The sequence below is a fragment of the Notamacropus eugenii genome, chromosome 6, assembly GCF_028372415.1.
Source record: "Notamacropus eugenii isolate mMacEug1 chromosome 6, mMacEug1.pri_v2, whole genome shotgun sequence".
NCBI classification, from domain to species: Eukaryota; Metazoa; Chordata; class Mammalia; order Diprotodontia; family Macropodidae; genus Notamacropus; species Notamacropus eugenii.
Genome location: NC_092877.1, coordinates 173,014,353 through 173,029,836, shown reverse-complemented (window position 1 = coordinate 173,029,836; position 15,484 = coordinate 173,014,353). Strand labels below are relative to the sequence as shown.

General features: G+C 38.3%; 1 protein-coding gene across 1 annotated transcript in view; it reads right to left on the bottom strand.

Annotated features, from left to right (window-relative positions):
- IL1RL2 (interleukin 1 receptor like 2) overlaps positions 1 to 13,115 on the bottom strand; it is a 28,693-nt gene extending 15,578 nt beyond the window's left edge. Inside the window, exons 1-6 of the mRNA XM_072621577.1 lie at positions 12,863 to 13,115; positions 12,132 to 12,365; positions 10,656 to 10,878; positions 8,349 to 8,553; positions 3,847 to 4,009; positions 835 to 906 (exon numbers count right to left, since the gene is read on the bottom strand). Of these exons, the coding sequence (XP_072477678.1) occupies positions 835 to 906; positions 3,847 to 4,009; positions 8,349 to 8,553; positions 10,656 to 10,878; positions 12,132 to 12,195 (727 nt within the window). The 5' untranslated portion in view covers positions 12,196 to 12,365; positions 12,863 to 13,115. The remainder of the gene's footprint in view (positions 1 to 834; positions 907 to 3,846; positions 4,010 to 8,348; positions 8,554 to 10,655; positions 10,879 to 12,131; positions 12,366 to 12,862) is intronic.
- Between the last annotated feature and the right edge of the window lie 2,369 nt (positions 13,116 to 15,484).

The window sequence follows — 15,484 nt, the reverse complement described above, 5'->3', positions numbered from 1 at the left end:
TGTTCAGTATACTTTGCTCAAGAGAGACAGCATTTTTCACTCATGAGGATGAGGATAAATCTACTGTGATGTTAGAGACCACAGCAACTTCATGTACTACTGAACTGAGACAGTGTATTTAGACAACATCTGAGACAAGGCCGTACATATTCCCTCTTTAGTTTTTCAACTGAGATCTTTCAGGATAAAAAGTACTTTTCAAAAGCCAATTACTATTGTACAAGCAGTTTCTGAAGAGCTTGGTGTCTATTTTTATTCAGACGTTAGCCATGATGAGCCAATAACGGATACATGAAATTTTTCCATGCTACTGAAAGAAACGCGTGTCATCAGACATAGATCGCTTCATGTCAGTGGTAGGAAAGACTGTACTTTATGCACTACTTCTTTTTTTATCGCCATAGAACTCAATTATATTGTTCATTTGTTTCAGTTTTATCTGACTGTGACCCCATTTGGGGTTTTCTTGGCAAAGATACTGGAATGATTTGCCATTTCCTTCTCCAGCTCATTTTACAGATGAGGAAACTGAGGCAAACATGGTTAAGTGACTTGCCCAAGGTAATAAGTGTCTGAGACTGGGTTTGAACTCAGGAAGAGGGGTCTTCTTGACTACAGGCCTAGTACTCTATCCACTGTACCAATTAGCTGCCCTATTCTTTTCGTAGGTCCTCATTTGACTAGATCTTCACTTTTAGTTTCTCAAGGACATTGTTATAATTTTACTTCTAATACAGAATCACTAGAATTCCAAAATTGTTATAATAGCATCACAGCAGCATTTTTTATAAAGTCTCTATAGTTAATGATTTAGTGGTTTTTCATTCTACTTACCAAGTTTTACTTCAATGGAATTATTTCTTGGATAGATAATTTCAGGTTCTTTCCTTCCTTCTATTTTGTTTACTGGAAAGAAACATAAACACATAGCTATCTTGTTGGAAATTTTAAAAAATTATCCATGTTTAAGAACTTTAAAGAAAACTCATAATTTCAAAAATCCCAGCTCATGAATTCACATTTCAACTTCTAGTACCCCCAAATCACCATGACTTTTGTTAGGATATAGGACTTGAATATATTAAAAAGTTAAGTTCAGGGAATCATTCAGGCATAATGAAGAAAGAAGGGTTATAATTGTGCTTCTCATGTGTCATGAACTTTATGTCCAATGAAACTGGAAAGATGGAGGCAGTGAAAAGCAATCAAAGTGGGAAAACTGATTTTTAAAAAAGGAGCATTAAAAAAAAAACATAATGGGATTTAATTATAAAGATCTCTATAAGAAAAATGGTTAATAAATTCTACAAATGAGCCTTAACATTTTACACCAATGTGTTACATTTATATGTGTACATGTGTATACACATGTTGTACCAGCTAAAATTTAACAAAAGGCAGGCTGAGGCAATTCTTTGAGTGAGATATCTTTTTTTAGCAGGGGCATGCAGCCTGGTAACAAAGAAGTTTTATGGCTACTTTCTGTCTGTGACAGAGCTAAAGTGAAGGTGTCTTTTAAACTGAGAAATGTTTTCCTTGTGATTGGCCTTCCAGTGTACCAAATGGCCCTCTCCTGGCAAATTTAAGACAGACTTGATTGGTGAACATTTTAAGGAGGAAGCGGGTTAATAGTTCTCAGCTCCTCCTTATTTCTTCATCATTAGTGGGCAGGCCTAATCCTCAGGATCAGTCTGAAGCTAGGGAAAGAAAGCTGGCTTTCAGATGTGTCTGATTATATCCCTCTCTAAAACTCAAAAAATGCAGCTGCCCCATGAACCCTGCTGTCTCTAGCAATCTTGGCTAGAAAAACATAAGTCATCTCAAATAGGTTTTTACAAGTTTTGTATCCCTCCTCTTTTTTTTGAGTAGATCACTGCAAATTTGTTTAGGAGAGGCAAAGACTCAAGATTCATCCCCCCTTGGGGGGGATGCTCCAGTTGGCTTCTGTTTATGTAACAAAAGCAAGGGTCCTTGCCCAGATAGAAGACTTGAGACCTTCCTCCATTAAGTGTTTTAGAAACTGAGTGACTTTCTGTGTAAGGAAATGAATGTATTCACAGAGAAATATTGGTTATAAGTAATAGAATCAATCCAATATTAACTTCCTCTCTATCTTTCTGTATACACATATACAGAGATATATATGTATACATATACAGCACAAATATATATTTATGTAAACATACATAACATATTTACACGCAACACAAATATGCAAAGATAGTCAAAGATTAATGCCAGAGAAGAGCTGAGGCTAAATTTCCTTTTTCTCTACAGATGGATAAGAAAGTGGTCCACTTCTTGGCTCTGCAGAGATGGTCAGGCAGGGCCAGTCCCCTAAGACAATTCTTAGACTCCTACAATCAGTTGCAAAGCTGCTCTCCAAAGACCTGAATACAACAGGAAAGGCTAATTAGAGGGGATTACAGGACAGCGTACTCCACACAATTAAGAGGTCTACTGTCTTCATAGGAGGTGGCTCTAAGACAAAATAAAATAAAAACACTTCTAGTGATTCACAGGTACACAAATGATACTTCCAGAAAGAACCTAAAAAAGTGTTGCTAATGCTTATGAAGTCTTGGACAAGAAACTAATATTGGCGGTAATGCAATGGAATGGATGTTCTGCCACTATCTCTTAGAAGTACTCTTAGGACCCTGAAGGGGAAGATGTAGCAAGCTGGCTGCAGTCTCCTACTACATCTGTGGGTTGGGAAGTTCCAGAGACTCACTACTTCTAGAATGGATCAGTAAAAGAGAATTGGAGAGCATAAAAAAAGATGTGAGTATAAAGAACCAACATGGCTTGTTAAAGAATAGGTACTGCCAAGCCAACCTCATTTACCTGTTAGAGGAGATGAGAGAAATGCTATGGACATAGTTTGATTCTATTTTAGCAAACCTTTTGGCAAAATATATCATAGAATTTTTGTAGAAAAGATGGAGAAATACGGATTAAACAATAATAAAGTGAATACAGAACTGGTTGGAAGATCAGTATCAAAGATTAGCTATTCATGGTTCAATGTCAATATGGCAAAATATCTTCAGTATAGTACCTTAGGGATCTATGCTTTACTTTTTATTTTAAAAATATTTTAATTGATGACTTTGATAAAGACATCGAGGGTAAATTCATAAAATTTGTAGATGATGCAAAGTTTGTAGGATTAGCTAACACACTGGATGACAGTCAGAATCCAAAGGGATCTTGACAGGCTAGGTTATTAGACTGATTCTAATCACATATTCAATAGGAATAAATGTAGTGTTTTGGACTTAAGTGCAAAAAATCATCTACACAATTATAATATTGGGGGGGCATTGAGAGAAGACAGTTATAAAAAAAAAACCTTTGAGTTTTTGTGTGCTGCCGTCTTATTGAGTCAGCAATATGGATAGGGCAGCTAAAAAAGCTAATGTAATCTTCCAAGAATAAGGTCAGGATAGTTCCACTATATTTTGCTCCCATTAGCCCTCACATGGCTTATTATATTGAGTTCTAGGTGTAGGACACTTGTAAGTTAAAGAGTGTCTAGATGAGGATAGCTAGGTTGATAAAGAGCCCTATCATATGAAGGTTGGCAGAAGGAAATGGTCAGGTTTATCCAGGAGAAAAGAAGACTCAGGAGGAAGTTATCTTCAGGTATTTCAAGTATTTAAAGGTCTGTTATGTAAAAAAAAAAGACTAGATTTTTTTTCCCAATTGACCCCAGAGGGCAGGACCAGTACCAATGGGTGGTAGTTGCACAGAGGCTGATTTAGGCTTGATATCAGGAAATCTCAAGTACTAGAAACATTTGCAAATACTCAGAGAAAATGACGGTCATATAATCATACTTACATAGAGTTGTAGAAATTCTATTTAAAATGTCATACTGTTTTCCCATGTATGTTAGCTTTGTTCTGCATAAATACGTTCCTGAACTCTCAGTTGATGTATTTTTTATATAGAGATCAAATTTGCTAAAAGCATATTTCTCTTCATCTCTAACAGGCTTACATTCCTAAATACAAAAATTAATTTTGGGTTAGCAAGTATTTATTGAGTAACTACCAGAATTTAATATTGCAGTGGGGATTGTAGGCGACATAAAGGAAGTAAAAGACACAATATTCCTAGTCATACATAAGATTGGACACTCTCTCAGTACCAAGAGGAAAGGAATTCTAGGTTCCTTAAGACAGAGGGGCTGGTACAAGCCCCTGAAGGAACTTCATGTTGCCTTTGATGAGGCAGGTGCTCATAGAATCAGGGGTCAGGACAACAATAAAGTTTGGAAAGGAAAAGGAAAATTCAAGCTCATTTCATGCAATCAGTAGCCTCTAGCAGAAAACAAAAAAGGTACTGATGTTAAGGGTCAAGGGGAATGGTGTAGATGAACAAAAGAATGAAAAGACAAAAAAAAAGTCAGAAAGTTACTGCAGTATGGCAGGCTACCTCATGAATGAAAATAGGTACACTTCTATTTTAACAAGTCAGATCTGTGAACTTCCTTACTTAAAATCTTACAATGCTCTACAAGAATAGACAGCTAGAATATGATACAGAGAGGCTAACTGGGCAGTTAGGTGGTACAGTGGAAGGAGTGCCAAACTTGGAGTTAGGGAAATTAATCTTCCTGAGTTCAAATCTGGCCTCAGATACTTACTAGCTATATGACTCTGAACAAATCATTTAACTGTGCTTCTCTGTTTCCTCATTTGTAAAATAAGCTGAAGAAAGAAATGGCAAACTAGTGTCTTTGCCAAGAAAACCCCAAATGGGTTCATGAAGAGTCAGATACGACTGAATAATCATAAAGAAGTCTTAGTCTGAACCAAGATATGCAAAAGGTCAACAACAGAGACAATGTGATATAAAGAAAATAGAATGGAACTTAAGTTACAAGACTTGTGCTCCATACCCACCACTAAGACAGTACTGAACTGTATGATATGGGGTCATTTTCTGCTTCACAATTCTATGATTGCCTGATAGTTAAAAAGAAATGGGCAGATTGAAGTAAAGTTGCCAAGGAATTGGAGAGAGCCTTAGGTTTGGAATCAGAAAAGAAGGATTTGTGGTTTAGATGTATGAACTTGGTCAAGTCAATTTCTCTGAACTTCAGTTAGCTCCCTTGTCTGTAAAATGAAGATGAAATCAAAATTTGTGAAGACAAATCAGTAGAATTTAGAGGTGCAAAGTGGTAGGTGGGGATATTTCTATATTAATCAACTTGTAAATCCAAAAAAATGGAAAGTAGATGGAAGAACAGAAATCAACATCAATTATAATAATTTCCTAAAGACATTTAAGCAGTGGAAATTAATTGCCATACTAAAGAGAATTAAAGACCCTAGAAACAACATCAGAAAGCAACCCCAGCCCTCCTTGTCGAGGAGAAAGATATATCAGTCAAAGGCAAAGGTTTAGAATGTGAACTACTTTGTCAAAATTTTATGGAGTAAGGTTTCAGAAGACAATGAAAAGTAGAATGTCATAAAACAAAGAGAGGCAGTGGAGGGAAAAAGGAATTATCAATAAAGCTTGACAAAAGGACCAATTAAGTCAAGTTATCCCTCAGACATTTCAGAATGGTAGGACATGAAAGATGACATATGGAAAATATCTGCAAAAAGTTGTGTTACACACTCTCTTCACCTTCAAGGGCAACTGGAATCCAATATTGCACCCCCCTGTTTGCTTTTTGAAAAAGTGAAAATGGCACCAAAGAAAACAGAGTGGCTGGATTAGACCAAGTATGATTATAGGACACTAGTGCTGGAGGGGACACAATGTTGAGGATGTTAAAGGATTCATTCTCAAGATCCCTAAGAGAAAGAAGGATAACAAAAACATGGGAAAAAATTACTGCTCCAAAAGATGACTGAGAGATATGAATAAATATTGACTCATATACCTACTTTTGCATCTCTATAGCATTTTAAAGTGGATAACCAATACAAGTATTGAAGGAAATTTTAATGAAGGCTTGAGAAGGGAACACACAGATTTTCACAAAAGGAAACTACATCGTTACAGTCACACGGTTGAAAGCATAAAGATTACAAGCCCACTGTATTTACTATTTATTGACTATACATAAGCATTTGATTCGTAAAGTAAATCAACATCTTAAAGGTTCCCTTCTACCAGGGTGTCTGCAATGCATCTACCAAAATTATATAAAAATCTTTGAAAGATTTGCCAAAGGTAATAATCCTAGCCAACAAGTCTCTAGGGTTATTGGATTGGTTAGTAGGATTGATATTAATAATTAAAGGATCATCAATCAAAATTATCTTTGATTGTTCAAAGTGTCTGCCACTGTCATGGACAATGTGCAGAGTCCAAGTGAATGAAATTCCCTAGAGATGTCTTTCTAAATGCTCCTGTTTACAGATGGCACTGTGTTGATTGCATCAAGCCCCGAAATAATGAGTCTTTTATCTGAAATCTATAATCACCCAAAAGACTTTGGTTTAAATAATCACACAGGGAAAATCCTATGGAAGAAGTGACTCTTGTTGAGATTGTATTGTATAGTTAAAAAGACAGCCCATATCACTTGTCCATCAATAGAAATATTTGGACAGACAGTGCATATAGACAGTGAGGTGAAACCAGAACAGGGCAGGAAGAGAGAAGGCTAGACTACTTTAGAAAATTTGTTGTTGTTGTTCAGTTGTGTCTGACTCTGTCACGACATTTTAGGTTTTCTTAGTAAAGATACTGGGGTGGTTTGCCATGTCCTTCTCTAGCTCACTTTGTTAGGGGCAAACTGGGGCAAACAGAGTTAAGTGACTTGTCCAGGGTTACACAGCTAGTATGTGTCAGAGACCAGATTTGAACTCAGAAAGATGAGTCTTCCTGACTCTAGGCCAAATTCTCTATCCATCACGCCACCTAGCCACCACTTGGAAATGGTAGCAAGTTCTTTTAATGACCTCAACATTTCATGAAACAATGCTTTAATGTTAATAATTTTATGGTGATGTTTTAGACTTAAGACAAGAAATACACATTTCCCAAAGAACTGAGGTTGAAGGTCACACAAAAGTGAATGGAGATGTGTATGGTGGGTGAGAAAAGACTGTAACATATTATAAATGAGCAATTCCCCAGGTAAAGTGGCATAAAGGATGTCATGATAGAAATATATTACTGGGGGAGAAAAAGGCTCTGTCATACATTGGGAGTGATGGGTAGCTTGTGTGCTAATTATTCTCCATGCAACATCAAGAGATGACAGGAGGAAGGTGTAGTTCTTGTTATGGATTTATAGATAGGTCCTGAACAAGAATTACATGGAAAAGATGGGTAGAGATCAATGCAATCATTCAAGTGAGTATCTACATCAAGAAGGTGGTGGATCCAATGACATATTAAAGTATGAAAATATTCTTGTTTCCTTCAGTGCTAATATGTACAAGAAGGAAAAAAGGGGGAAAGAGGAAGCCTAGATAAAGGTCTTTTTTCCCCCACAGGTATGATAAAATTGGTGGCTAGATGGTGCAGTAGATGCAGTGTCAGTCCTGGAGTCAGGAAGAACTGAGTTCAAACCTAGCCTCAGAAATGTACCAACTGGGTGACCCTGGGCAAGTCACTTAGTCTTGTTTGCCTCAACTTCCTCATCTGTAAAATGAGCTGGAAAAGGAAATGACAAACCATCCTAGTATCTTTGCTAAGAAAACTCCAAATGGGGTACAAAGAGTCAGACACAACTGAAAAAATATTGAACAACTAAATGATAAAATTATTGTGGCCAACCAGGTTTACACTGTAATTTAAGGGCTACAAAGTGCTTGCTTTTCAATAACTTTGAAAGGTTGTGGTGCAGGTATTATTAACCACAGTTTATAGAAGGAGAAGCTGAAACTCAGAGAAGTTAAGTGAGCTGTCCATGGTCACAAAGCTCCTACGTGTTAATGTCAAGATTCAAACCCAAGTTTCTTGACTCAAAGAGCAGTGTTCTTTTCACTACTTTAAACTGCTTAAGCTTCCAAGGAAGAAAAATATGATTTTTAAACAATGTTAATTCATCTGTTAAAAGAACACTTGTTGGGTTCAACTTTCTTCAAAACAATTTTGTTTAAATTGTCCCATGTGTTATCTCTTGCATCTTAGGAATAATCTTAAATGAGGGGGAGATCTAAATGCTTAATGTCTTACCAATACTGCGTCACCATAAGTAAAAGTGGAATTCCTTTATATGACATGGGTTTCAGGTATTTGATATCTATTATGATCCTATGCTTTTCATTTCCCTAGCAACCCTATCTCAAAACTTAAATTTGGTACTAGAAAAGAGGGTAAGGTAGACATAGTAGAAGAGAGAAAGCAATGAGAATATTAGCACTTACCTTATACCACTGTATTGGGCTTAAAGTACTGTTTGGAAAGGTAACTATATGGCATGTAAGAATGCTAGCTGTCCCCATATATATTGTTTGTTGGTTGTGATTATCTGCTAGCCCTGCTAGGTCTTTGCTGGAGTCACCACACCAACCACTACTCCTATGTTGAACAGTTAAGTTCACGAAGATTTTCTGACAGCTACCTAAATTCCTGTAAGTAAAACAGCAGAGTTATAACACAATCCTTGAGTCAGTCATAAGTGCCAATCAATCAATCAATAATTGTTGACTACTTAGCACACAGAAAACACTGCAATTTTAAAAGACCTCACAGGTCACCAGGGCCATCTCTGCCATCCAGGTTAATTTTTGTCTAAACGACTATGAGGAGCACCATACTTGTCATAGTTAAAAGATATTTAAAAACCCATGCCCAGTTGTCTTCTGTAACAAAGAAGTCTCTAATTAATAGAAATCTGGTCTGGTTTCTGACCTCATCACTCAACTAAACTACCTTTTCCAAAAATACCAATGATCATTTAGCTGCTAAATCTCATGGCTTACTCCCACCCCCAATCCTCATCTTTCTTGACCTTGTTGAAGCATGTAAAATGTTTGACCATCCTCTCCTTCTGAATATTCTCTTCTTTCTGAGTTTTTCAAGAAATTGTTTTTTCTTGATTCTCTTACTACCAGTCTTACGCTTCATCAGTGCAGGATCAGGTCCCCAACTATAAACCCAATGACTCTCTCCTGGGTCAGCTTCTATTCTCTCTCTACATGTTCTATCTGGGCAATCTCATCTCTGTGCTGATGACTCCAAATCTATTTATCCAGTTTTATATCTATATGTATATGTATATATATATATGTATATAATATAGGTATTTATATAATATGTATGGTATAAAACTATCAATTTTATATCTATATGTAGGAGTATGTATAATATATGTCTATGTAGATATATTTATATATCTTAGTTTTCTCCTGAGCTATAGTCTCACATCACCAGCCACCTATGGACACTTCAAGCTGGATCTTGAACTTATTATCTTACTCCTTCTACTCACACTGTCTCTGAACCTCTCTATTTCTGTCAAGGGAACCACTATCCTTCCAGTTTCCCAGGTTTGCAACCTGTTGGTATCACCATGAACTCCTCCCTCTCCTTTACTCCTCACGGCCTTTCAGTTGCTCAGTATTATCATTTTTGCCTCCACAGCTTCTGTCTAATCACATCAACACCACCCATTTGAGGCCCTCAGCACCTCTCCTCTAAACTACAGCAAAGGCTGCCTAATTGGTCCCTGTGCCTCCACCTTCTTCTCTCTCCAATCATTTCTCCTCATAGCTGCCAAAAGGATTTTCCTAAAGCAAAAGTGTGTGTCAGGCTCTCATTCAATCAACTCCAATAATTCCTCTATTTGACATTTAAAATTCCTACTCAAAATAAATTGCAGTGGCTCCCTATTGCCTTCAGGATTGAATACAAAATCCTCTGCTTCATAATCTTCTCTCCTACTTTTCCCATCTTCCTCCACATTACTCCCTACTAACTAAATCTTTGATTTAGTGTCTTTGATTTAGTGACACTGGCTTCTTTGATATTTCATGAATAAGACTCCATTTCTCAGCTTTGGGTATTTTCTCTGGCTCTTCTCCATGCTTGGAATGCTCTCCTACCTCATCTCTACCTGTTGGCTTCTCTGCCTTTCTTAAGTCCCAACTAAAATCCTATCTTTGACAGGAAAGCTTTTGAACACTCCTCTCAATTCCAGTGACTCCCCTCTGTTATTTCCTATTCATCATGCATCTAGCTTGTTTGTTTGTTGTCCCTCTCATTAGACAGTAAGCTTCTTGAGGGCAGGGATTGTCTTTTGATTATTTTTGTGGTCCCAGCACTTAGCACAGTACCTGGCACAGAGTACGTACTTAATAAATGTTTATTGATTGATTGACTATAGCATCAAAGTGCAGTACAGCTCTATTAATGGTTGAGTTGGCTTTTGGGATGGTCTACAGTAGAATCTAATCAATATTTATAGCACTGATTCTACAGAAAACATCTTCCAATTGCCAAATTGACAAACTCTTAGATAAAAAATCAGTTTGTCAACTTGGGATTGAACTCTCTCAGATTTTCCAGTTCTGGATCTCATGATCTCAACTCAACTATACCACAATAATAAGAATACAACATTCAATTCATCATCTCATTTTCTCTACTTAAGTAGAGTTTTCCTACAATAGGACAAATACAGCATCTTTTGAGTGCGTTTTTTTTTTTTTTGTTTTAAACTGCAAACTCACCTTATGGCAAATTGATATATTCCTGAGTCTTCCAATGTCAAAGGAAGAAATAAAATCCAACCCAGATACTGGTGGACTCTAGAATTTCTGTCTGGAGTTATTGGAGTTTTGCTAGAATTTTTATAGCAAGTCACATTCCCATTCATTTCTATGATTGTGTAAGAAAGAGCAAAAGGCTGCCCTGCCACAAAATGTTGACTTTCTCTGCTGACTTTGCATTTCTCTATTGGGAAAGGGGGAGAAAAACAAAGGGTGAGATACAAAGAAAATTCTTCATTCTTTCTTTTATTCATTCTACAAGTATTCAATCACCTTAGGAGCCTTCCCTTGACCCTTTAGTCAATACAAGGGTTCTCTGGGAAGCTGACAATATGTGTTATTTGGTTTATGATCATTCAGAGCTAAAGTTAAACAAAGTGAACGTCTGAAAATAAGGACAGTGTACAGATCTGTAGAGGAAGCTTCAGTTAGGTGCATGAAATCCTGAAGCTCTTCAAAGATGCCAGATATACACCAATTACTTCCTCTCACTTCCATATGTACCATTATCTCCCTGTTGTCTTTCATATTGTCAAGATAATTCTCTGACCTCTTTCAGATCTGGCTCAAAATTTAATCTACTGATGAACCATACCTTCTTTCAAACAGTCTATTTTTCTATGCCCCTTCCTCACAATTGGGTACTTTATTATGTCAAATTCTAAGGCTTCTTTTTGTTTTGTTTTCTCCACAAATTGGACCTCTCAAATCCCAGTTAGTACATTTTAAAGGTCATTTTTGTAAATTCCTGAATTTCCTGAAACTAACCACTTCTATTTTATACTTCCTTTAACCTTTCTCAAGATCACAAATGTATTCATTTCACTTAACCTCTTATAGGGTCTGACATAGTAGGAGAGGATTTTCATTAATGTTTTCCTAAGCATATTATAAATCTCATACTATAGCTTTCAACATGTGATCTCAACAGCTTGGCTGACTTCACATAGTACATATTAATAATATAAGATCTATTATTTTGGTGAGTGAATAGAAGAATTTGTAATTTAAAAAACCCCTCTAACATTAAGCATCCTTTCTCTAACATGCAAGAATTCAAATCCAAGTTCTCTGTCTCCAGGTGGATTGGAACCCAATTCAGGGTGGAATGTAGAGTCCCGATTGGACGACCAGAAAACCTGGGTTTGAATTATTGCTTTATTATTTATTACTTTTGTGAGCTAAGACAAATCTAAGATATCTAGGTCTTAGTTTTCTAATCAGTAAAATGAGGTGCTTGGATTAAGCTATTTTTAAAGTCTCTAACTTCAGAATCTGCAATCACACAGAATTTTGCTCAGTATAGATTTCTCTTCAAAGTTCTAATTGATGGAGATCTGTCATGGGACAATCTTAGAATTCAAGGAGGTGGAGAGATTCTGAAAGGCAAGGTACATAAGGCAACTCCCTAACGCTTATTTGCTAAGTTAAACTCACCTGCTCTGGCAAAGTGAAGAAAAGTCACGATGAAACCGGGAAGAAGCCAGGACAGAATCACCATACTGGGCTACAGATAGAGCAGGGTGTTCTTGAAAGCTAATTGCAGCAACCTGGAGTCACTCAGCTTTTCAGGCTTTGGGATCTCCACGAAGTAGTCGAAGCCAAAGGATGGGGGCCCAGAGAAACAACCAGGGGTGACAATGTTTGCAACTGGAAGACAGCCTCTGTTTTCTTGGAGAAAAGATGTGCAAGGCAAAGCTAGATTCTGAGTAGCCCTCTCCTCCTAGGGAACGCTAGGTCCAACATGCTGCATTACGCATTGGGGATAAATGTTTACGCGTGTTTCCACCTTAAGTACCTAACAGTTCCCATAAATAAGATTCCGCCTAGGAGGTTTTTTTCTCCCTTCTTTTCCTCTCTTCACCCCGCCATCAACATATATCCAAATCATAAGAAATCTTCTCCCCTCCAATCAAGGTTTGGATTGTGTTACTACATGCCCCACCCAAACAAAATTGGCTCAAACATCCCTCCTCCTCCTCCTCCGCTTCGCTCCAGGTTCCCCAAGAGATGTGGGTAGGATTCACCCCAGAATGCCCCCCAAACCTTCCGATAGTTCCGACTCCCACCGACATAGAATGAATATCACTGGTGAGCGGCTGTGAGCTGCGTGCGCCCGGGACAATGCCCTTCCTGGAATTTTGTTTCTTACTCTAGGTGGCACCTACCTGCACCCACAGTGGAGCCGGGCTCTCCGGAACCTCCACTGAAAGGATGGCCGTGCCGGAGCCCTCCCGACGTCCCACTTCCCTCCCGAGCCGAGTCCTCTCCTCAGCCACTGGCCAGCCTCCGCTCACATGCACACTGGAGGAAGCCCGCACCGCGTCCTTCCATCCCGGGCGACCCAGGGCAGGCAGCACCTCCTCGGCTGAGAACTTCTCAGCCTCTCTTACTGCTGCTTCCTCATTTGTCTGCCAATAGAGGACACGCCTGGGAAATTCTGTGTCCTCATTTAGCTGGGCGTGACTACACAAGGTGGGAGCAAGCTGAGGAGCTGAGATCACCTTGTCAGGTTTAAAGGAAAGTTCTTCAGGCACTGAAGGATCTAGCCCGACGGAGAAGAAAGGCTGAGGGCTGAAATATTCCTGGGATATTTCTCCACATTTCTTCCCTACTAATCACCTAACCCTAGTCTTGGAGCCCCCAACTCATTTACAGTACTTCAAAGGATCATAGATTTAGAGCTGGAAGGGAGACCATCTCTTACAAATGAGAAAACAGCCTGAAGCCATAAAGTGACTTGGCCAAGGCCACACAGGAAGTAAGTGAAAGAGTAGGATTTGAGCCCAGAATCCAAGTTCAGCACTCTTTCCAGGGAACCACACTGCTTTGGAGTAGCTGTGTCTGCATTCCTATCTACGGCCCCTCTATGGGTTAGTAATGGGAATAGTGAGTTGCTATGGAGGAGGAACCCAGGGCTCCCAACCTGCTTATGATGCTTCCTGAGCTCAACTGGTAGCAAGATGGCATTTTTATGTCACTTTAATGATTTTCAAGGGGTTAGAGTGCTGGGCCTGGACTCAGGAAGGCTCTTCTTCCTTTGTTCAAGTCTGATTTCAGACGCTTACTATCTGTGTGATCCTGGGCAAATCACTTAACCCTGTTTGTCTCAGTTTCCTCATTTGGAAAATGATCAAGAGAAAGAAATGGCGAAGTATCTCATCTCTTTGCCAAGAAAACCCCCAAAGAGGCCATGAAGAGTTGGCCATAACTGAGCAACTTAACCATGATTTGCAGAGTCTAAGGGTCTGTCCCTTTCAGATCCAATAGATGTTCCACCCAACCCTAAATGACACAAACACCCCTCCTAGACCTTGCACCAAGACCTGGAGTTTCCAGTTCCTCCAAGAGATGTGGGCAGAATTCATGCCTATAGTGTCACTCCAAGCCTTGAGAGATATACAAGGGATGTCCTCTCTCTGTCTGTCTCTCTGGCTCTCTCTGTCTGTCTGTCTGTCTCTCTCTTTCCAAAACGGACTCCCTGCCAGTAACTTTCCTTTTACTTTACTTGATCCCCACAACAATTCTGTGAGGAAGGGGCTGTTATCTTCCCCATTTTAAAATGAGGACACTAGGTGTGAGAACGTGTGAAAGCAGAATTCAGACTCAGATCTTCCTGACTCTAACTCCCACATTCTTCCCACTGCACTTTTGGATAAAAAAAAAAAAGAAAGTGTCATAAGAGAGGGAGGGATGATAGAAGGGAGGGCAAATGGGAGGAGGGAGTAATCAGAAGCAAACACTTGAGGAGCAACATGGTCAAAGGAAAGAATAGAATAAATGGGGGGCAGGATAGGATGGAGGGAAATATAGTTAATCTTTCACAAGATTGACTGTTATGGAAGTATCTTGCATGAAATACACATGTATAACCCATAGTGAATTACTTGCCTTCTCAATGAGGGTGGGTGGGGAGGGAGGAAGAGAGAGAATGTGGAGTTCAAAGTTTTAAAAACAATTTGTTCAAAATTGTTTTTACATGCAACTGGAAAATACGATATATAGACAATGGGGTATAGAAATCTATCTTGCCCTACAGGAAAATAGAAGGGGAAGGGGCCAAGAAAGGAGTGGGGATGATAGAAGGGAGGGCACATTGGGGGAAGGGGTAATCAGAATGCAAGTCATCTTGGGGGAGGGGGAGGGGAGAGGTGGGGAGAAAATTTGGAACTCAAAATCTTGTGGAAGTGAATGTTGAAAACTAAAAATAAATTAATTAATAAAAAGAAAATTTTTAAAAAAGAACAGATACAAAAATATCAACATTGTTCAATGATCAGTAAGCAATGACTTATCTCTTCTCAACAGAATGATTCAAGACAATTCCAAAGGACTCATGATGGAAAATTCTGTCCACATCCAGAGAAAGAACTGAAGTGTGAATGCAGATGGAAATATACTCTTTTCATTTTCTTTATTTTTTTCATGTTTTTTTCTTTTGATCTGTTTCTTCTTTCACAATATAACTAAAAAGGAAATAGGCTTTACATGACTGCACATATATAGCCTATATCAAATTGCTTACCTTCTTAGGAAGAAAGAAAATTTGGAACTCATATATTTTAAAGAAATGAATGTTTAAAATCATCTTCACATGTAATTTGAAAAATAAGACACTGTTTTTAAAAGAACAAAAAAAGAAAAGAAAAAAGACTGTCTGAAAAGTACGGGGCTTCTGACAGCCAATGTGGTGGAGTAAGCAGTAAATCTCATATCCCCTCTAAATAACCATACAATAGCACCCCGAAACAAATCCTGGAACAGCAGAAACAGTAAAAACAATCTTTGAG